Genomic DNA, 21,219 nt, shown 5'->3' with positions numbered 1-21,219 from the left:
CAGCATCTCTCGGCCTAGGCCACAGCACGACGTCCCCGGGTGCTTCGGGCACGTCTGCCGCCGGAAAGACATCTGCAGCGGACAAGGCACAAGAGGGGGATGTGTCCGCCTACGTCCATTCTCCGGCGACTCTGAAGAAGCCGCCGGGACCAAAAAACACCTGAACGACCGTTGTTCCTTCTGTCTGTCAGTAATGCTGCGCTGTTGTTTGATCTTTTTTTTTTTTTTCTTTTTTTATTATCCTTTTTCTTTTCCATTTTCGGGTTAGATATGGACCTTCGGGCCATTTGCAGTTTGTTCGTCAGAAAATTAGAAGATCGTCAGTCGGGTTGTGTGTCTCGTGTTTGGATATTCGCCTACTAAATTTCCTAGAAATAAAACAAAATTCCCGGTTCGTCGCGTGTTTCCTTTTCCTTCGACATCGACTTGTAATGAACTGAGATTTTTTGAGCTGAAAATTTTGTCGTCCCCTTAGGCTCTCCATATATATTTTTTTATATTATTCCTAACGGCTTATACCATTTATTGTTAGCAAATATTGTAGAGGATTTACCCCGCGTATTTTCGTTGCTTAATTTCATCTTGATGATTTCCTGCCGGAAAAATAAATAAATAAATAAATAAAAATAGTAATAAATTCATCTTAATGTAAGCCATTGGTTCACCGAAAAATTTGTCCAAGTTTGGGAGTCCGTACGGTTTTCGTGGGCCGGCTATCAGATAATTGACAATTGGGCTGACCGGTTTGAAAAACCATTAGACTTGTCCTCCTCAGATGGATGGGCCGGTGGGCCCAAAAAGCCGTAGGGATCAATGGGATGACTCGGTGGAGGGAAAAATGGAAATTCATATGACATCACAAATCAAGAGTTAATTAGCTACTTCTTTCCGACACACACGCAATGTTCACGCGCAGAGGATGGACTAGTCAGCCGAGTTTATGTGATGGTACGATAAAAAAAAAAAACAGAAGTAGATGTTACTGACCACGACACGTGAAGGCGTGAAAAATGGCCGAATGGATGAGTAGTAGAGAGGGTGAATAGTATGTTGGGCCTTAAGGGGCGAGCTCAAGATCCTAGTGGAGAAGTAAGTCCCAAGCTTGTTCGGATTACGGGTGATGGATGGTTATGGAGACGCGAGAGTTATAAAGGCCCCGTTGTCATATAAATTTGTATTCATAATCCATCCCTCTATAACCATACCGTTCATAACTTGCAATCTAAACAACCTATAAATGCTTTCTTTATTTGTTTCATTATTGGAAATGTATTTATCAAGAATTTTTTTTGATAATTCAAAAAAAAGTTGTGTATTGATTCTCGGAATAGAAATGATAGATAGAACGATATCTATATATATCCTTTGATAAATGCTCAGCAGCTGCCCATTGCATTAGCCCGTATATGAGTACAATAGGCCTTCACATGGGCCCCCTATCCACCAATTCATCCTATGAGCCACATAATATACATGAGCCCATCTCTGATCCTCTCTGATCAAGATTTGGACTCGAGACTTTCGGTTCGTTTCGTGTACGATAGATTTCCAATAGTAGTTGGTTGCAAAGAACCCATGTATATCCGGAGGAAGAAAGGGGCTCTTTGTTGTACATCTGGAGGATTACAGTCACTATAAATTACAATGTTATGCTAATTGCCTCGCGTTAATCATAAAAGGCGAAGTTGTATATGCCTAAATATATCCCTAATAATACACACATAAAACGAAGTAAATTAGTACCCGAACTGAAATGTCCAAATTGAAAGCCATGGGCTGCTTGCAGCTAACACGCCTATGTTACCCAACTCCCAATTACATTAATATAGAGCGACGTATCTTTGAATACAACTCGCAAAATACAATATCTCGTTAGTTGGACGAGCTCCACTCCATAGTCATATTACAATTGCGTTGTAGTATGACTATGGACTGGAGCTCGTCAAACTACATGATTATATATATATATATGGCTGTTGACGACCAATTGATAATGGATTGCCCAAGTTACAACTCCACGAGAGCTTTGTAATTCCATGATGATGATAATTATTATTATTATTGTTATTATTACAGGGTGGAAAAAGGAGTTTATTATAATATAATGAGAGAGAAAGATGAAGAGGCACGGAAGCCTATAGGAAAATGGCAAGTCCAGCAGAGGGATTTATCAGGTTTGACCGAGAACTGAGAGGAAGAAGAAAAAGGAAAAAAGTCAAGCAGCTTTTTATTTATTTTATTTATCTAATTTATTTTAATGTACTTAAAAAAAAAAAAAATTTGGGTGTGGGGGTGGATGCTGAACTGCGAATTGAAAATGACTTGACCTAATTCCCTCTCCAACACTGACATTTTTGTACTTTCAATCTTTACTTTAAGCTTCTTCCCTACTCTCTCCTTTCCTTTTATCGGAACTCGCGTGCCCCTCCCCTAGGCCCCACCCTATCCCATCCCATCTCTCTTCAAAAAATTGAAAAAAAAAAATTTATTTAATCAGAATATCGATCCAATTTACGAAAAAAGTCTCACAAGTATAAGAAAAGAAAACAAGAAATGAAGGGAAAAAAAAATGTTACTCATAAACTTCGAAGTCGAAGTTGGAGTCTATTTGTTCCGAATAAGAGCGTGTGATACTGCACCATTCAATTTCTCATAATTTTTTTAAATGTATTTGATTTGTTTTGGCTGGAAGCAGATTTCTCTCCTCTTCCTCTTCTCTGTTGTCTGCATCTGAATTTTTATTTTTTTTGGCTGAAAAGTATCATAAATTAATAATGAAAGAGAAGTGATGAAGTCGTGGGGACAAGAGTACGTACTTTTGCATTCATCTCTGTTTGTTTCAATGAGGCGTGCAGTGCTGTCACGACAGAACTTATTAGTTGAGAAAAAAATCGGGTGAGTAATAATATTTTTACTGTTAAACGATAAATATCTCATTATATAATTCTATTTTTTTATTTTATACGTATCATTTATTTATGAGTGAAGTTTTATATAATTAAAAATAAAGAATACTGCATTACAACAACGGATATTTTCTCTGTTAGTTAATGTAAAAGCTGTCAGACTCAGACCTCACCCCACCGCAGTCTGACCATATTTTGACCAGTTTCCCTTCTTCTCCTGCTCGGCCTCTTATTCAAAATACACAAAATCCATTAAATAAAAAAAAAATTGATGTTTCCAATTTACCTTCCAACCAAAAAAAGAAAAAAGACAAAAAAGAGAGATGATTCCTCCCTCTCCCTTCACTCGCTTTCAATACATTAATATTAATTATGCATGCATGCAAACGGTTCATATACTCCTCCTAATCAAGTACAATAAGCTCAAGTATGGGGCTTGTGCTTGCCCAATATGATATAATATAATATTATTCAAGATTATCTAGTATATTTATACGATGCATGGGGTTATAGTATCATATTTCGTAGTATTAGACCAACGACTTTCCATATTACTTATGATATATTTGATCCTTGATGCACCTATCGTCATTGATAAAAAGAAAAAAAGAAGACCAATCAGACCAATAATTAAAATATATATATATATATGGTATAATAGTACTTTTTTTTTAAAAAAAATGGCCAAATATGATAATACTTGCGTTATGTGACACCACATCACTATATATGCACGATCGGCTTTTATATGAATATAAAGCATATAAGCCTGCTATTATTTTATATTACGCATCTCATCTAGAAAGGATAAGCAGTTAATAAAATAATAATCTAATTCAAAGAACATTCCTCGCATCATTGGAACTTTCCATTTTCACCTGAGATATTCGCATGTATACATTATTAATTTATTTTATATGAATATATACGTACATTATTTTAAGGATGCATATATATATATATATATATATTATTTAAAGGTCCTATGTTCATTTGTCTTAGATATACATGACATCAACATATGTACGTGTATAAAAGCATCCCTATGATTATCTTCGTGTTAATTAACAATCATTTTATCAGTATCTGTATCTATATAACTTAATGAACTTCATTAGCTGGATAACTTCCTGAAATAAAAGGAAAACCTAAGGATGCAATAGAAATAACTCTACTATGTCCAAATTCGCTTTGATTCGGTCGGAATGATGATTTTTACATCGATCTCTTGGCCACGCCGCAACATCATAAGCAAGAAACTATGAGCATAGACAATCCCATGCATGCACGAGCACGAGCACGAGCATAAGAATTAAAATAATAATAATGATAAGTCAACCTCATCAGCTAGCCCGCATCATCATCATCCATATAATTTAAGTCAAAGCTAACTAATGACAAACTGAATAAGCTCCCAATAATTAATTGATCACATCACCTCACCTCAGTCAATTAGTAATTTGCTAACATTAACTAATGATGGATTAATTATCTTCCTTAGCTCAGCCTAATTAGAAACTAGGAGGCAGTGCCGAAATTGGAGTACACATGATCTCACCGGCCCCGTACCCGCCTCCGCCTCCTTCGCAATGCTTCTTCCCCCCGTCTGATGTTCTTCTTCGTCTTCGTCGGCCCCACTGCCGCCCTCGCGCTCCTCCTGGGGCGGAGGCAGCCTGTGCGTTGGTGGGTTCAGGAACGTCGCCGCCACAACAACCACCGGGCCCGCTGCCACCACCTTTCCCCCCACCACTCCCCCGAACACCTGCCCCTGCGCCCCCGACAGCGTTATCCCGAACCCGTGCTGGGCCGGGACGGGGGCCGAGGCTGCAGCAGCCTGCTTTGAGGCGGCGGCGGCAGTCTTGGCGTTGGTGTTGAAGCCCATGAAGGAGCCCCAGAGGGAGAGGAGGTGGAAGGGCCCGTGTAGGGAGATGAGGGAGCCCGGCGCGTGGGAGTTCGACGACATGGGGTGGCGGAGCGTGACGTTCGACACCGTCCCCGTTCCGCTCAGGAGGGTCACCCCCACGCGCCGCCGCCTGGCGAAGCTAGTGACCATCTCGATGACGTCGGACCCCGCGGAGATCTCGAGGACCACCGGCTTCATGGCGGACTCGCTCTCCCGGGTGATCACGAGAGGCGGCTTCGGCTTGTTCTTCGACCCCGGGGGCCTCCCCCTCGGCTTTTTCGTGGCCGAGGACGACCCCGGCCCCTCGGAGGCGGAGGCCTGGAGCTGGGAGGCCCTGGAGGACAGCGGGCGTGGGGCGGGTGAGCCACTGGCGAGGGTGTGGTCGGAGTCGGAGTCTTCGGATGTCAGGTGATGAGAGAGGGTCATGGCGTTCCCGTAGTCCGACATCGGAGAAATGTTTGTCGGAACGGAGGGGAAAGTAAAAGGGACTGACTCTCAAGTACGAGAGAGAGAGAGAGAGTTGTCTTTTCGAGGATCATAAAGAGTTGGACTCATAAAGAGTTTCAGTTCCGTAAAGAGAAAATACAAATTTAATTTTCAATAAGCGCACTAATCAAAGGCGAAAACAACTTTTTAATATCCGATCTCTCAAAATTATAATAATAATATCTTTCCAGTTTTTCCATCAAAAGAAATTATTTGGACACTACCAATTTGAATTGGTTAAGGTAGTCCAATATCTCTTTTTTTTCAAATAAAATTTCAAGTTAGAGTTTGTAGATAGAAAAAATTCATAATTAAGAGATACTCACTTCCTAATAAACCAATTTGACTCGAACATGATTTAGTCTAATTATGAGCGCGTGTTTGTAAGTATTACATTATGATATTGAGAGGGTACAATAGAATGTTCTAGCTTGCATTTGTTTCTAAAATAAAATAACTACTACCCAATTCAACTATATTCTTATCCAAATTTAACACTACGGTCATTGTTATTTTATATTTTTCTTTTATTTAATAATAATTTTTTACTCATATTTTTTCCTCACCATTTTTATAGCCAATTTTTCAATAATAAATTTCCCGTATCCTTTCACATCTATATATATATATACATTTTCTCACGCGTCCAAATATTTATCGACAGTTGCAACGATTGTTTTTTTTTCTTTTCTTATTTCATAAAACAAAGTAGAATTGAATATCTATTCAACTCTAAAACCAAACAAATCCAGTTGACTTTGCGGAAGAGTTCGAATACTATGGGTTAAATGAGACTAACCGAAGCATGATAATTTTGGTATGCTGTCTCAACGGATAGGTACCGGGCCTGCTGACCGCCGTGAAGCCAATAGAGTATCCGACCTGCAATGGACGTTCACTAACTTCACAGGCAATGACGGCTACACTTAAATGCAGGTTGGTTTAAGGAGAGACACGCAAAGGATAAAGACTCGGAAAGCACTGATGCCCAAGGAAGAGCTCTTATCACTAATTGAGTTCCGGTACATGTGCTGTTGTTCAATTAAGTAATCATTTGATCCAAAATCAGTTTCCAATCGCGAAATTGATCCATGACTGATTTGGACCAACTCCACCAGTCGACAAACAAACCAATAACGGAGCCGACCATTGATAGTAATTCGTCTGCAGCAAATTTGAATCTGGCATAATGCTATCATTCCCATCAAACATTGAACTACAGGCATCAACAACAATTGGAATTCTCCCATCTTGACCCATTTAAAATAACCAGTGACACGACGCGTTCATGTCGAGCGAATAATGTGCAGAAGAACATCTGTTTATTCCTACCTCAGAAGACCTTATCTTTTTCTTTTTGGCCGCAGAGGACCTCATCGATGACAAAGATCACTACACAACCACCTACCACTTTTTACTTTAGAGGAATTACTGTACAGAAGGTTACGGCTTCAAATGAAGAAGCAAACAGACTAAATACACCGGTTCACTCCCCACCTGACACTGCTAGATGCATTTCACGATTGGCTGCAGCCGCCTTACCTGCAACCTCACGTTTGGCTGCAGCTGCTTTATCTGCAGCCTCACGCTTAAGCGCTCTCTTAGCCCTCCGCCCTGTCGCTTCCTTTTTAGGTGCCTCTTTCTTTTTGGGCTGTCTGGAAGATGACGAGCTAGAAGATCCTGAATCAGAGAAATTTGATTGACAAATGGGTCGGGCTTCTTGGCGTCCGGCCCTCACATACCCGTTTTCTCCCCATCTACGATTACCAATCCGAAGACCAGGCGAGACGTTGAAGTAGTCATCTTCATCTAGATTGCCATCATCGTCCTCATAACTATAATCATAATCATAAAACGTCTCATCCTCGTAAGGGATGTAGTCTTCTAGATCATCGTACATATTCCCATAGTCCTCCACGACCAAGGGATTGAACCACATGGCTCGAAGAAGCAGGCACACACTCTCCTCAAGCATGTAGTCATGAAGGCTGTTGAGAGGACAAGATAAACAATGCCATCAGCGAGGTACAGAAACAAGATCCAATTTTCAGCGGCGATTTCACAGAATCTGGAGGCAGAATGGAATGCAGAAGACTAGAAGGTTCCTAATCAATCTTAGACATTTGAATATGATTATTTTCTCTTGAAAATGATCGAAATTGAGGCATTCTCCTGCCAACACTCATCAGAAAATCCAATCTATAGGCCATATGATAGAACATTTATTCACTTGCAACATAGTGTAGTAAAGGAAAGGGACATTTCAGTGTCTCCTACCTCCCATCAAGTGAACGATGAACATTGAGGAACTCGAGTGGATGTTTACACTGAGGACAGGTTGGCTTCTCTTTATACGTGGCCCAGCGCAAGATACATGTCACGCTGCACCAAAAGTACTAGTTGTCACAAAAAAGGAAACATAGAAACCGCATCTCACTCCTCTACACGTCTATTCTTTTCCTCACTCACTAGAAGATGTCATGAAACAGAAACCCACATCAAGAAGCAATAAACATGAAGCAACACTGGAAGCATCCGCTACGTGCCTCCCCAAAAATACAATGAACATAGGCTGCAGTATTTACATCTTTTCACCAAACAATCCTCAAGTGCTGTCCAATATCAGTGTATGTTCCCATTTGGAGTGGGATTATCATGGATAGTGCTTTCTCTCGCAATCAAGTAGTTGCAAAAAAGAAGTCACCCGTCAATCACTTGTCAAATGATTTCAAGACCAGTCTAGTTCTATCTGTCCCTCTTCCATTCAGGAACATCGAGTATGCTACACTCTATTACTTTGTCAAGACACCTTCAATAACACCTAAATAGCACACAAACTCAAGGACAATTCCCGCATCCCAAACTCCCCACACCTATGTTCATCAACACTCAACAACCATTGCATAACACTCCGGGCACAAGGAAAGTCATAGCTCTCAGCAACAAGACAACAGCGCTTCTCCACAAAAGGAAGAAGTGAAAGATCTGAGCAGATAACAGGACAGATGAGTCAGACAAACCAGTATGCGTGCTCGCAACCTTTTATAAGAGCAGTCTCCTCCAGCTCAATCTTGTCCAGGCATATAGCACACACCTCTCCATGCTTACCACACCTCACGGAACTCTGTTCATCCTCCTATAGATCAGATATTCGACATTGACAACACGATTTTCTCGTCAAGCTCCAACCGTAAATCGGAATCCACAGACACAAACGGTGGCAATAAGCTAAAAGTTTCGGCTTCATGCACCAATCGGTTAATAACAACATGTCACAATTAAACCACTCATAAGGAATCTTTGACAGTCCGCTCAATCAAGCATCTGCACAGCGTAGGAGCTATACTATCAGATCATTTAATCCTTCGTAAACAGTATATCATCCGCTCCTTCATTCGTCCACTCCATTCAGTGGCAACAACCGATAGATTAATCCAATCGGATCAACTAGATCTGCAGCCAAACCGCGGCAAATGACAGATTGCTTAAAGAGAAAAGAGGAGGAGAAGCATACCAGATCCTGAACTGATAGATCCTCGAAATAGCCGACCAGCTGCCCACCTTGAGCTCCGATGGCGGTGGCCATGGCGATGGCGGACTCCGAATCTTCCGCGGCCGTAGGAACCGATGCTTGACGACTCTGTATAGGAGAAATCCACACGGCTTTACGATAAAAAACCATAGACGAAGAAGCAGAATCGACCAAACTTTGGATGTATATGTGCTACCGTGCCGCAGAGAGAGATGCCGAAGAATAATTCGGATTCCACGGGGAGAGAGGGAGGGGGAGAGAGAGAGAGAGAGAGAGAGAGAGAGAGAGAGGATCGCACGAGAAAGAAAGCGAGATTTTGGGGCTTTCACGTAATTTCCAGTTTCCTTCCGGAGATTTTGGGGCGGCGGTGTGTGGACAGCTGACCGCACTTGCCACGTGGCTGCCCTGCGCGGCATCGCTCTGTATTTTAGCCCTTTTCTTTTCCTCAACTCCAATGGGGCTTGTCCCCGGTCAGGCCCACTAGGCCAATGTTATCCATCAGAGTTAGGTCGGTGGGCCCAACACCGACACGAAATGGGCCCAGACTTACTCACGAGGTGATGCATGGGGGCTTTTAATGGGTCTGCAATGGGCCACTACTGGGTCTGTTACGGGCATGAGTGGACTAATAATAATAGTCTTGTGAAAAACGCCCAATGGGCGAGGGTAGGCCACCAACGAGTCTGTGCGTGCTAATAGCGAACCTGATTGGATCATTAATGGGGCAGAGTAGGCATCCAAATGGTTGAGTTGGCCATTCATGGATATGGAGTAGGCCATAATCAGGCCCCTCACATGGTGGGTACCCAATAACGGGCTTAAGTAAGTGCCTAATGCGCATGATGGGCCATCAACAAGCGCGATTGGGCTAATAATGGACTTGATTAGCCACTGATAGGGTTAATTGGACATCCAACGGGCCTAGGCAAGCCAATGACCGGACACATTAGGCCACATTTGTTCCACTTGTAGGCTTGAGTGGCTATAAAAGGTCTTTTTGAAAGTCTGAGTAGGTCCACAAAACGGCCTCTTGGAGATTTCATTGGGCCACCAACGAGACTCAGTGGACTAGTAGAAGATGGGCTTGTAGTGGTCCACATTAGAGCCTTTTCACAAATATGAGTGGGCAAAAAAGGGCCCCGGCAAGTATTCAATTAGCTTGACTAAGCCACCAACAAGATTAAGCAGGACAATAATAGACATGATTGGGCCACCAACACAGTTGAGCGGGCATCCAATGGGCTTAGGTGGATTACTCGCGGGCCGTAAGGGACTACTTGCAAGCATAAGTGGATCATATAAAGGCTTATTGTGGATCTGAACGAATCTACAATAGGGCTTGTTGTGGGTTTAGTTGGGCCACCAACAGATTTCAGAAGGCCACTAATGGTGTGGGTGGGCCTTTAATGGGCCCAATAAGATTGGGAAGGCCATTTACAGGACTCAGCTAGCCAAGCACAAATAAAGGAGTTTGTTTTCGGTATGTGTAGGTCCACAAAAGAGCCACTTACAAGCTTGTTTAGGCCACTTATAGGACTGGATCCAGGCAGGCCACCAGCGAGTCAATGCAGGCTAATAGTTGAATTGATTGGATTATTAGTAGGGCGGAATAGACATCCAAAAGCCTGGGGTGGCCACTCACGAGCTTGTAGCAGGCCGCAATAAGGCCCCTCACAAGCATAGGTGAACCGATAACAAGTATAAGCAAGTGTCCAGTGCGTCTAAGTGGGCCACTAACAAGCTTGATTGGAGCAACAATAGACTTGACTAGGCCATTAACAAGGTAGAGTGGGCATTTAATGAGTTTGGGTAGGCCAAAAGCCGGCCTTGCCGGACCACCTATAGTCCATTTGCCAACTTAAGTGGGTCGTAAGAGGTCTTCTCGTAAGTCTGAGTAGGCCCACAAAATGGCCTCTTGTAGACTTAATTGGGCTACGCACGGGGACATAGTGGACTACTGGAGGTGCATGTGGTCTTGTAATGGGCCACTATCGAGTCTCTCACGAGTTTGAGTGAGCAAAAAAAGGCCTTAACAAGCATCTAATTAGCTATACTAGGCCCCGAGATTAAATGTGATAGTAATGGACGTGATTGGGCAAATAACAGGGCTGAGTAGGCATTCAATGGGCTTAAGTAGGCTACTGATCACAGGCCTTAAGGGGCCATCATAGGGTAACTTGTAAGCATGAGTAGTTCGTATAAGAGTTTATTGTGGGTTTAAGCAAATCCACAGTAGGGCCTGTTATGAGATTGGTTAGACCACCAACAAATTTTTGTGGGCCATTAGCGGTGCAGGTCGGCCTTTAATAGGCCTGCAGTGGACCACTATCTGGTCTCTCACGGTTAAGCATCCAATGGGCCTTAGTGAGCCAACATTGGACCAAACTAGGACATTAAAGCTTTGAGTAGGCAACCAACGGGATTGAGAAAGCTAATTACAGGACTCAGCTGGCTGAGCCAAAATAAAAGGGTTCGTTGCGTGTCTGAGTGGGTCTAAAAATAGGGCCATTTGTAAGCTTGGTTAGGCTACTGGCGGGATAGGGTGGGCCACTAAAGGTATCGGTGGGCCTTTAATGCGCATGAAATGAACCATTATCTGGCCTTTTACAAGCATGAGAAGCCTAATAATATATGACTGAACAAGCTTCTAATGGGCATGGCTAAGTCACAATAGGGATTGAGTGGGGCATTAAAAAGGCTCAAAAAGCATTCAATGTGCCCGCGTGGGATACTCACGGGCCTCAACAAGCTACTAATGGGCAACTCGTAGACTTGCGTGGGTCGTAAAAGGGCTTATGGGTATAAGTGGTCAACAAAACGCGCTCTTGCAGGCTTGCTTGGGCCACTAACAGGCCTAAGTGGGCTATTGGCAATGAAATTGGGCTTTGATGAGCTGCAATGGGCCACTACTAGGCATGTTACGGTCATGAGAGGACTGATAATGGTTTCCATTCTCGCCTCCGGTAGGAAAGCACTTCCTTGCCTGAGCCAAAGCGTCCTTACGCTTGCTGTTGCATTCCTTGTCGACCCCGCATCGTGTTGGATTTCTCTCACCATGGCTTGCACTGATACCAATTGTAAACTGGCTTAGAGTTTGGAGCCCATGTGGGCGCTCAAGGAATCGTGTACCGAGACTCCCTCGAGCCTATCCCTGCCCAAGATTGACAAGCTAACAGAGATATTCCACGATAAGAAGCACAACACTCGAAGTACATACCTGTAATATAGCAGCCGATATTAACTCATGTACCATATAGGCAACAAGTATACAGACATCGGAACCTTATTGTCGCACTTGGATGTTGATGTATGTTTCCCACGGGCAAGTGTAATAGGTAGTCCATCCAGTATATAAATAATAATTTGATGTAAACACCGAAATTATATAACGGCCCGATTTGTCTTTTATCCTCTTTTTTCTAAGCTCCTATAAGGTTTGTCCCCTAGAGGTGCAAAGTTCAGGCTAATCTCTTCCACCGAGTTGGGTGCGTGGGCTTGACACCGAAACGAATGGGCCGAGGTTTAGTCGATGCAACCTACATATAGAGAGGTTAGGTATCGCATAGTGTGTGTAAGAGAGAGAGAGAGCTCGTATATGAATATGATGATATCCCTCTCTCCCATGCACGTATAATATATGCAATCCAATAGATAACTTGGTCTAGACATGAACATCATAAAATAACACCACTTTGTCATTTATTCCCTTTTCCTAGACTCCCGTGGGGTTAGTTAGTCCCCCGTCAAGCCTAAATCACGGGCCCACTGGGCCAATATTGCCCATCAAGTTGGACTCCTGGGCCCAACACCGAGAGAAAAATGTGCCAAGTGTTACTCAATGCGCATGTCACCTAAGGCCCACATATAGTGAGGTGAGGTCTCATTATAGCAAGTACGAGCAAAGCCCTGGTAAGTCAATTGATCTCAATTCTCACCCCGGTTCATATTCATATGGATCTCGCCATCTATACTTGCAGCTCCTTCACTAGCTCGAAGTACAAAAACCCACATGCATGCTTTACCAAGAGATCAGAAATCTTATCAATGGACAGACGTGAAGCCAATTCCTCGTTCTTCATATATGTTCTTTTGGGTTAATCTGTTGCTCTCGAATTATCAAATAATACATTGCAGCCGGAGATATATCGTGAAGGACCTTTAAGAAAGATATCGAAAACCTTAAGTCTAGAATCTATACTCATTTACGTCGTTTGCATCGATCCGATTCCTCCCGGTAATATATATATACGCGAAATTACACCGCAAAACAACCTGACAAGTGACCACCATATGGAGAATTGATGACCCTTTGGTTCCTTCGACAATGACATGCATGAGACCACTTTGTGCATCCACTAACATGCAAAAAAAGATAACTCATTTAGGATTAATCTATGAGGGTATCACACCCTCTTTTTCATGAATAAAATAAACAAGCGCACACACATATATATATATATATATAAAAGGACAAGAATATAGAAAATGTATTAGGGAAAATAAGCCAGCAATGCAAAAGTAGCACTGAAACCCTAACAGGCAAGAGCTGTGGAATATCAAGATATATTAATTTATAAAAGAAAATTATATGTCAATATAGAATGTGAGACCCCTCTTGTATGACCCGTGTCAAGCTAACAGGATTTCCCCGCCTTGGAAATATAATATAGAATATTACCCCTATTGAATGACTCCATGTCATGCTAACACAATTTCCCCCCGTATTGGATACGTGTGGACCCCGTAACCCACTCCACACCCAAACGTATACACCCAAAAGTGAAGAGATTTCATACCACAGTGACATAGAATCATGCTAGAAATTTCCTAAAATGAGATATTTCTTTATTTGTGCCCTAACTAGGCAAAAAGTTGCCCATAAGTTGCAGCCTGCACTTGTATGACTTTTTCAGTATCCATAAAAGACACTTTGAGATTAGAATAATCAACGCTCACTGAGTTTGGCATCTGAAACATCCACGAAGCCGAGCAAAAGCATGCATGGCGAAGAAAGACGATGCCACTAATAAAACAGATAATCATCAGCCACAAAAAGAGCCCGTACTTCAATCTACTTTGAACAAAAAAGAGGCACAGATCAAGCCTCGAAGCAGAACATAGTTAAGACGAATGACAACAGTAGTTTGCACGATCAGAATATTAGGTTTTAGCAAACACGACTACCCGCGATGCTCGTGGCAGCACGAAACACCAGTAGGTAAGCAATGAAATGTAGGCACGCCCAAGAAGATGACAAGCTACAAAGAGTATCCATGCCATTAAGAGCAAAGAAACCAACAAATGTCAACACAGACGGTGTAAGATCAAACTTCCAAACGAGCAGTTTCCCCGTACCAATGAGCCTCACATGAATACTGAAGTGATCTATTAAAACCCGGGACGAGAAGCCATGATCACAAGAATAATTCGACAGCTTCAAAAGTTTCCTAATTTGCATACGAGATGTGTGAATCCATGCACTCCAGAAAGACTATCTCATGAAAAGGCTAAATGGTCCTGAGAAGTTAAATTAATCAGCAACATGATCAAGGCATGGTGAGACAACACAGCATGGGCAGGCAGCAGCAAACACGCAACATTGTATGGGAGTGAACCCTTGGCATAATTATATTATATGCAGCACAGACATCAATCAAATGTGTTAAAAATGCTTAGATGATAGACAAACATCCACCGGAGGGCGGCCTGTCAGTGAGGGAGCAGAATGAATTCCATAAGGACAATGAATAGAGACTGCACGCAGTATATTATATTCATCCTGCTTAATTAGTATATTAATAAACCCCGATTTAGGACACAAATCCCAAAGGGATAAAGTTCACATAAAGAAGCATGAAGCATCCTGGAAATAGAGGGTATTATCATTTTAATTAAGCGATCAGACCTCTCACAGTAAGATGCATAGATTGACCCCGATCAGCAGATTCATTGCACACAACACATCCTGATAACCTTAATAATCGCAAAAATCATAGCAAGTACAGTCGATAAAGCAATATGTATATGTTAGAGCAAAGATGAGAATGACAACTTGGAACCATAATATGTTGCACTTTAGGACAGTCTCTAAGGCCAACTGACGCAAACTCAAATGAAGGAAAAAGAGAGGTCTCGCACCGATGGATGAAAAAGTACGAGTCTTGTTTGGAATGTGGAAATGGAAGGAGTGGTAAAACAGGTTGAAAAAGCATATCCCACTGAAGAGCTTTTACTGCAATATGCACTGAAGGGATGGTGACATTATAACAACTATGCATTCCAAAGTCTTAAGCTTAGCACTTTCGAACATAGCCAAAAGCTTAACTTAGGCAATAATCAAACTGTTCCACAGTTGACTTTAATCAATCCTGAAATTATATCACAAGATGAGGAGCGTATATGGAAGAAGTACCGGGATGGTGTGATGATGGGCTACAGCTAACACATTATGATTAAATAGGAAAGGTAGCATCAACAATTTTCCATAGAACAAAAAGTGGAAAGAGTTGATTTGTATGTAAATGTTCAAAGGGAGGAAAACCAATAGTCATTCCAAGAGAAAAGAGTCTGCAGAACGGGAAAAGAAAAAAAGAAAAAAAGAAAAAAAGAAGAAGGAAGATTCTGTTTCGTTGCTGTAGATTTTACCGATGACAACTGAATTTTCCGAGAGCGTGCAGAAACAATAGTCGATTATGTATATCATTAAGAAGATTAGGACACCTTTTTATTATGAGTAACGGTAATTAAGAGCAAATTGCTGGAGAATACACAGTTATGCTTACAAATTAGAACTGTGCACCTTCTTCCAATAGAGGGAATTCTCGGAGCCTTACGAGGCAACCGAGCTGACAGAGGTGGACCCATCTAAGAATCAAATGCAAGAAGCTGAAAACAAGGGAAACCGTGGCGAATGGGGGTTAATACATACACAAGTGAGAAGGGCAATATGCGGAACTAAAACCCTAGAAAAGGTCAAATCTACTAAGAATCGAGTGCGGGAGGTGTCAATCAATTGGAATGCAAGCCCGCATCGATTTGAATGCAATACAAGATCATAAGTTCATAACCGATTAACTTGTCATTTACCAAGAATATCAGTTCATGGGGTTACCATAGGTGGGACCCCCGAGCAGCCCGCCCCCCGAGGCAGCATAGACATCAGAAGGATCGACCATTGGAGAGGATGAGGAGGCCGCGTTCCGATCACCGCCACCTCCGCCGCCTAAGTGGAGGTCCGAGATGTTCGGTAACCCTTCCCGCCCTTCAATGCCTTGGTCGTAAAGAAACCCTTTGAACACATGGCCGCCGATTTTCACGACCGCCTGGTATGCGTATTCGTCTTCCCCATCATCCACCGCGGTCACTCTCACGCACTTGAAGACAGCAGGTGTTCGGACTTGCCCCGGCAAGGACTCCTTGAAGCTCGGATCTGCAGTCGAATAAAAATCACCCAATTAGCGACACATCTAAATTTGTAAACCTTTCATTCCCCCAAACAGAAAGACTTGAACTTTCTGAATTCTGATGTGAACACCCAAGGGGAATTCAAAGAGGAAAATTTTGATTGAAAATAAAAATGAATCAAATAATCCTGCATGATCAAAATAATCAAATCGATCGAGAATCAACCCACATGAAAGATTCGAGTTTTTGTTTTGGGTGAAATGAAAGCTTAATTTTGAATCCATGGGAAATGTAGTACGTGTCAATCTTGCGGGAAATATAATTCAATTGAATTATACACATAAACCCTAAAACCTAAATGCGACAAAAGACGTTGGATTCTTCGATTTACGGCTACATTTTATGGAAAACATAGGGAATTATGAAGAAACACACAAGAAATTATAAAAACTTAATGTTCAAGAAAACAAAAACAGTACTTTGCTTATGTTTTCTGAGAAATTGAGGTGAAATGAAGAAACTTGTCATCAAGCGCCCCCCTGAAAACGAGCAGGCTTGAGAATTTTCTGTTACTATTATCTGTCTGAGTATAACGTGGAAGACGAGGATCGGAGAACCTTGGCGGCTGGAGCCCGCGGTGTCGAAGCTCCGAGGGGGAGTGGTGTAGAGGTAGAGGTGTGGGAATTCGTCGGTGGTTGTCTGAGAAGGGATGAGCCTGGCTTTCTTGGCTCCGGAGGTCGACGTGGACGACCCGGCACCGCCCCGCCCGCCCGCTGTCCCCATGAGCTGTCGCTCCCGCCTTCGAGCGGCGGGGACCCACGTGCTCTTCACATGAGTGGCGCAGTCGAAGCCCCGGCTCTTACAGCAGGTCCTGCACCGGCGGTAGCTGCAGTCCTTCTTCGCCTGGTTCCCGCAGTCCTGGCACGTGGTGGTGCCGCCACCCGCCGCGGCTGCAGCAGTGATGCTGGCGCCGCTGCCCACGCCGCCAACTCCTCCTGAAAGCAGATTTGCTGGATTGCTGCTCTGATCAAGGATGGTGGGTTTCTTCAAGTAGTGAGTAGTGATGGGTGGTTAGCTGAGAAGCCTGCTGGTGATTCTGCCACAGCTGAATCCCTCCCCCTCCAGTGCCACCACTCCCGGCGCCCCGATTTCTAGCAGCGAGGACGTTGCTGTTGTTGTTATCGGGATCGTCGACGGCGATGTTGGAGGGCCTAGGCACGGTGTCGCCGCGAGGAGAGGAATCACACCGACCCCAACACCGACGCCAAGCGCGGTGGAGCCGGGGGCGGAGTGTCGCAGCGAGACGACGGGGTCGTGATGGTGGTGTGGTGGTGGTGGTGGAAGGAGGAGGCAGGCGCGACGACGACATGCCCATCTCGGGAGGGAGGCCATAGTTGACGGCGGAGCGGGAGGAGGATGTGTTGGGGTGGGACCAGAGAGGTGCGGAGGTGGAGGAAGGGGGATGGGGGGTGGGGGTTGGCCGACGTGGGGGGTGGGACCGGCATTGAAGCCGAGGGAGAGGTCCCCCAAGGCGGAGGAAGAGGAGGAAGCGACCCAGTCAGCGAAGGCGCCAGAGTCCGACAACTGCCTCCTTGTAGTAGCCACAACTGTTCTGTCGGATTCTAATACTAATTCTTGTCGTCACTATCACTCACACAAATCCCGTCAGCCGCTTGCTTCTCCTCCTTCCGTTCCTCCTCCTTTCTTTCTATGTGAGTGTTATGTGAAGTGGGTTCGTCGTCTTCTTCTTCTTTCTTCTTCTGCTACTGCTGCTGCTGCAGAGATAAAGCTTGTTGCAGCATACAGATGAGAGAGAGAGGGCGAGGGGGGATGAGGAGAGAGAGAGCTCGTTAATTGAATCAAAAGGGGTTCCTGTCGCAGCTTCCTCTCTGTCGGATGTGGGTCTCTGCTTCTGCTGCAGCAGCAGCAGCTAGCGCTACTCCTACTGCTACTGCTAGTAGTAGAGCTGAGGATCGAGGAGGAGAGAGAGAGATGATGGTGGTGGAAAGATTTTGCTTTTTGCAGGAAAATGGGTAACGAACGGAACTATGCGTCTTTGCTTCTGCTTCTTCTTTCCTGCGTAATTTTCTTCTGTTGATATTACTTGCCTTGTTCTGCTTCTGTTGCTGCTGCCGACCTCTTCTCTCTCATCTCCATTAATTTCTCCATCCTCTCTCTCTCTCTCTATCTCTGATCTGCTTCTGCTGCTGCTTCTTCTTCTCTCCAACGTGGGTTTCCAAGAAAGTAAAATTTAACTAAAGGGAGGGGGAGGGAGGGGAGGGCTGAGGTGGGCTCCCCTCTACCTCTACAAATTTGATAACAAAATTATGTTTGATTTAATTTAATTTGATTTGAGGAAGTAGAAGAAAAAAATTATTAAAAAAAAATATGAGAGAAAAAATATAAAAAAACAATTATATTGTCGAATTTGATGAAAAAATGTTGACAACGAGAAAAAGTTGAAAATATATCTACAAATTTGATAGCGAAAATATGTTTGATTTGATTTAATTTAATTTGATTTGAGTAGTTAAAAGAAAAAAGTTATTGAAATAAATATATGAGAAAAAAATATAAAAAATAATTATATTGTCGAATTTGATGAAAAAATGTTGACAATGAGAAAAAAAAATATTGAATAATTAAGAGAATTTAATATAAAAATTAATTTTAAATAATAATAAGAAAAAAAGTACGAGAGAAGTAATTATTATACTGTTCAATTAAGAGAAAAGTTAAATTAAATCAAACTTTATTATCAAACATAACGAATACAATAGATTGTAAGATCTATCTTAGGTGAAATTTCCTATTTTCAACTTCTCGATATCAAGTGGGTTACTCTGGATTAATCCTTGGTTGTTTTTCGACAGGGGAGTTGTTATATGATCACTTCGAGCAGTAAGGAGTTAAACGACAATCTCGGTTGATACAATACCAACCGCATCTGCAATTGCAAGTAGGTGGTATATGCTTGAGCCATATACGTCTAATTTTTAGCTAAGATAAACAACATTTGATCTTGATAGGGAGGCACTCGAAAGCAATCTGAGAGAAAAAAAAAAAAAAAAAAAAAAAAAAAGCATACATAAAAGCCTTATGGTTTCTCCAGTTACCCAAAGGGCCTAGCCTTGATCGAATTCTTGACGTCATAGATCTTGATTGAGGAGGACATATTATTAGGTGTCGTCCCTTGAAAATTTCTATCTTGAGCTGCGAATCTTGGCATGACATATTTCGTGAAAGCACGATACTAGGACGGACCCAATGAGGGACTGGAGTGGCAGCCACAAATCCTAAAATTTTGATGTTATATGTAAAATCATATCTTTCTCTTCCAATTTTAGTGAAATTATATATGATCGTTTGCCAAATTCGAAAAAATTATTTTTCCTTTTGTGCCCTAAGGATTCGACCCCCAAACAAAATCTTGGGTCCGTATGTGGCATCATAAATTAGAACTCGTAAGTGTCGTACCAATCACATATATATACGTAAAATATTCATTTAGTCCATTAGCGATTAAATCCATCTTAGCTTTTAGATTGAAGATTGGCTCAATCTCTTATAGACTTAGTGATATTTTTATACGGTATCAGAGTAAATTATATTTTCACGCGCCCGCTTGGATTCACACCACGCTAAATCTCTTGCCAACTTCCAGTAGTCGAGCGTCTACTATCAGGCCCAAGTTTGGCATTTATTGTCAATTGTAGTCCCCTCTTCCTAGCACGAAAGTTCAGCCACGGCTCATAGTCAGTACTCAAGGAAGAGTTCTTTAAGTTCACGTGGCATGTGAATGCGAAATGTTAAAGATACACGTTGTTACGTGAGGGCGAATATTGAGAGTTAATCCCATACGAAAAAAATTAGAATAGTAAAATATGGATTTATTAGAGTTTGTGTTTCATAACATACCGGCTTGAACATTTGAATTGAAAATTGACTCGATTGCTTATAGATCTAATCGTATTTTTAATATATATATATATATATATATATATATAACGTGGTGAACCATTTCATAGAAAGTCTGGCTTGTTTGGCCAACGGGTTGGATCGGACGATTGTACTTGAATAGGGAATTTGGGCACTTAGATTTTCTTTTTGCATCTGCCATTTGGTGTGTGAATGTAACTGTCATTTTTTTTTTTGGAGAAATAAAAATCAGTATATTATTTTTTTGCGAACCAGTTGAAGGAAATCGACCAGCCAAACAGAGCAATCAGTAGCAATCGCTTGCTCACATTTTTGAAGAAGAAGAAAAAGAAGAGTAGTTCATTTGAAGCAATCATTCTTGTCCTATCTCAATAACAATAACAATATTTATATTTCTCTTTATATATTTTAACCTAAACTGCCATGTGACCAAAATAAAATACAATATTCCAGCCGAAAACTGTACAATAAAATAAAGCCTCGTTGAGTATATTTTTCGCCTCCTACATAATAATTACTATTATCTTTTTTTTATCGCCCTGAATAATATTACTTTTATCCGTTATATTTGACTATTTGCCATTTGTGTCAGAAGAAACAAAACTTTCTGCGTCGATGCATGCATCTTTAATTTCAAAGCACATTTTTTTTCAACATTTATTTATCCATATTTCTACTTATTTTCAATTATTAAATATTATAAAAAGTCATGAAAGTAGAAAAAATGTCCAGCCGTACCGAAACAATTAATGCGAGTGTCATAATTAACGTTCATCAATAATTTGAGAAAATTATATCGCAATTTTTTTTATTGCAATCATAAAATCATATGTCTAATAAGAGAAAATAAACATTTAAATTCTAAATACATGGGTACATATCATTGTTATCAGAACCGGACCGGACCGGCCGGTTCGACCGGGAACCGGCACCAAGTCCGGTCCGGTTCGCCTAAAAATCGAAATGGCAGCTTTGAACTGCCGGACCCATTGAACCGGCCGATTTTAAGCAAAATTTCATTAAACCGGCCGGTTCTAGGGGTTTTTATG

At 42.1% G+C, this 21,219-nt stretch overlaps 2 protein-coding genes and 1 pseudogene across 3 annotated transcripts; all 3 read right to left on the bottom strand.

Annotated features, from left to right (window-relative positions):
• Positions 1 to 4,174: 4,174 nt before the first annotated feature.
• Positions 4,175 to 5,346, bottom strand: LOC116211679 (AT-hook motif nuclear-localized protein 29-like). Its single transcript, XM_031546153.1, has one exon. The coding sequence runs from the start codon at positions 5,254 to 5,256 to the stop codon at positions 4,414 to 4,416; it is 843 nt and encodes a 280-aa protein (XP_031402013.1). The 5' UTR covers positions 5,257 to 5,346; the 3' UTR covers positions 4,175 to 4,413.
• A 1,114-nt stretch (positions 5,347 to 6,460) lies between these two features.
• Positions 6,461 to 9,162, bottom strand: LOC116211981. 2 transcript variants are annotated; one of them, XM_031546541.1, is made up of 5 exons: positions 9,024 to 9,162; positions 8,810 to 8,935; positions 8,316 to 8,431; positions 7,573 to 7,677; positions 6,461 to 7,283 (listed from the first exon to the last, which is right to left on the bottom strand). In XM_031546541.1, the coding sequence occupies exons 2-5, from the start codon at positions 8,879 to 8,881 to the stop codon at positions 6,782 to 6,784; spliced, it is 795 nt and encodes a 264-aa protein (XP_031402401.1). In that variant the 5' UTR covers positions 8,882 to 8,935; positions 9,024 to 9,162; the 3' UTR covers positions 6,461 to 6,781. The 2 variants fall into 2 exon arrangements, with proteins under 2 accessions (XP_031402401.1, XP_031402400.1); XM_031546540.1 differs by lacking the exon at positions 9,024 to 9,162 and having other exon boundaries at positions 8,810 to 8,982.
• Positions 9,163 to 15,524: 6,362 nt separating this feature from the next.
• On the bottom strand, positions 15,525 to 18,476 carry LOC116212366 (annotated as a pseudogene).
• Between the last annotated feature and the right edge of the window lie 2,743 nt (positions 18,477 to 21,219).

The sequence above is a fragment of the Punica granatum genome, chromosome 6, assembly GCF_007655135.1.
Source record: "Punica granatum isolate Tunisia-2019 chromosome 6, ASM765513v2, whole genome shotgun sequence".
Taxonomy (NCBI): domain Eukaryota; kingdom Viridiplantae; phylum Streptophyta; class Magnoliopsida; order Myrtales; family Lythraceae; genus Punica; species Punica granatum.
Note: the sequence above shows the minus strand (reverse complement) of the source record. Positions and strands in the feature narration are given on the sequence as shown.

Coding starts and splice junctions, on each gene's coding strand:
- LOC116211981 (XM_031546540.1), bottom strand. CDS start 8,977: ATGGTTTTTTATCGTAAAGCCGTGTGGATTTCTCCTATACAGAGTCGT. Junction 8,432..8,809: donor ATCTATCAGTTCAGGATCTG/GTATGCTTCTCC, acceptor TCTGATCTATAG/GAGGATGAACAGAGTTCCGT. Junction 7,284..7,572: donor CATCGTTCACTTGATGGGAG/GTAGGAGACACT, acceptor TCCTCTCAACAG/CCTTCATGACTACATGCTTG.
- LOC116211679 (XM_031546153.1), bottom strand. CDS start 5,256: ATGTCGGACTACGGGAACGCCATGACCCTCTCTCATCACCTGACATCC.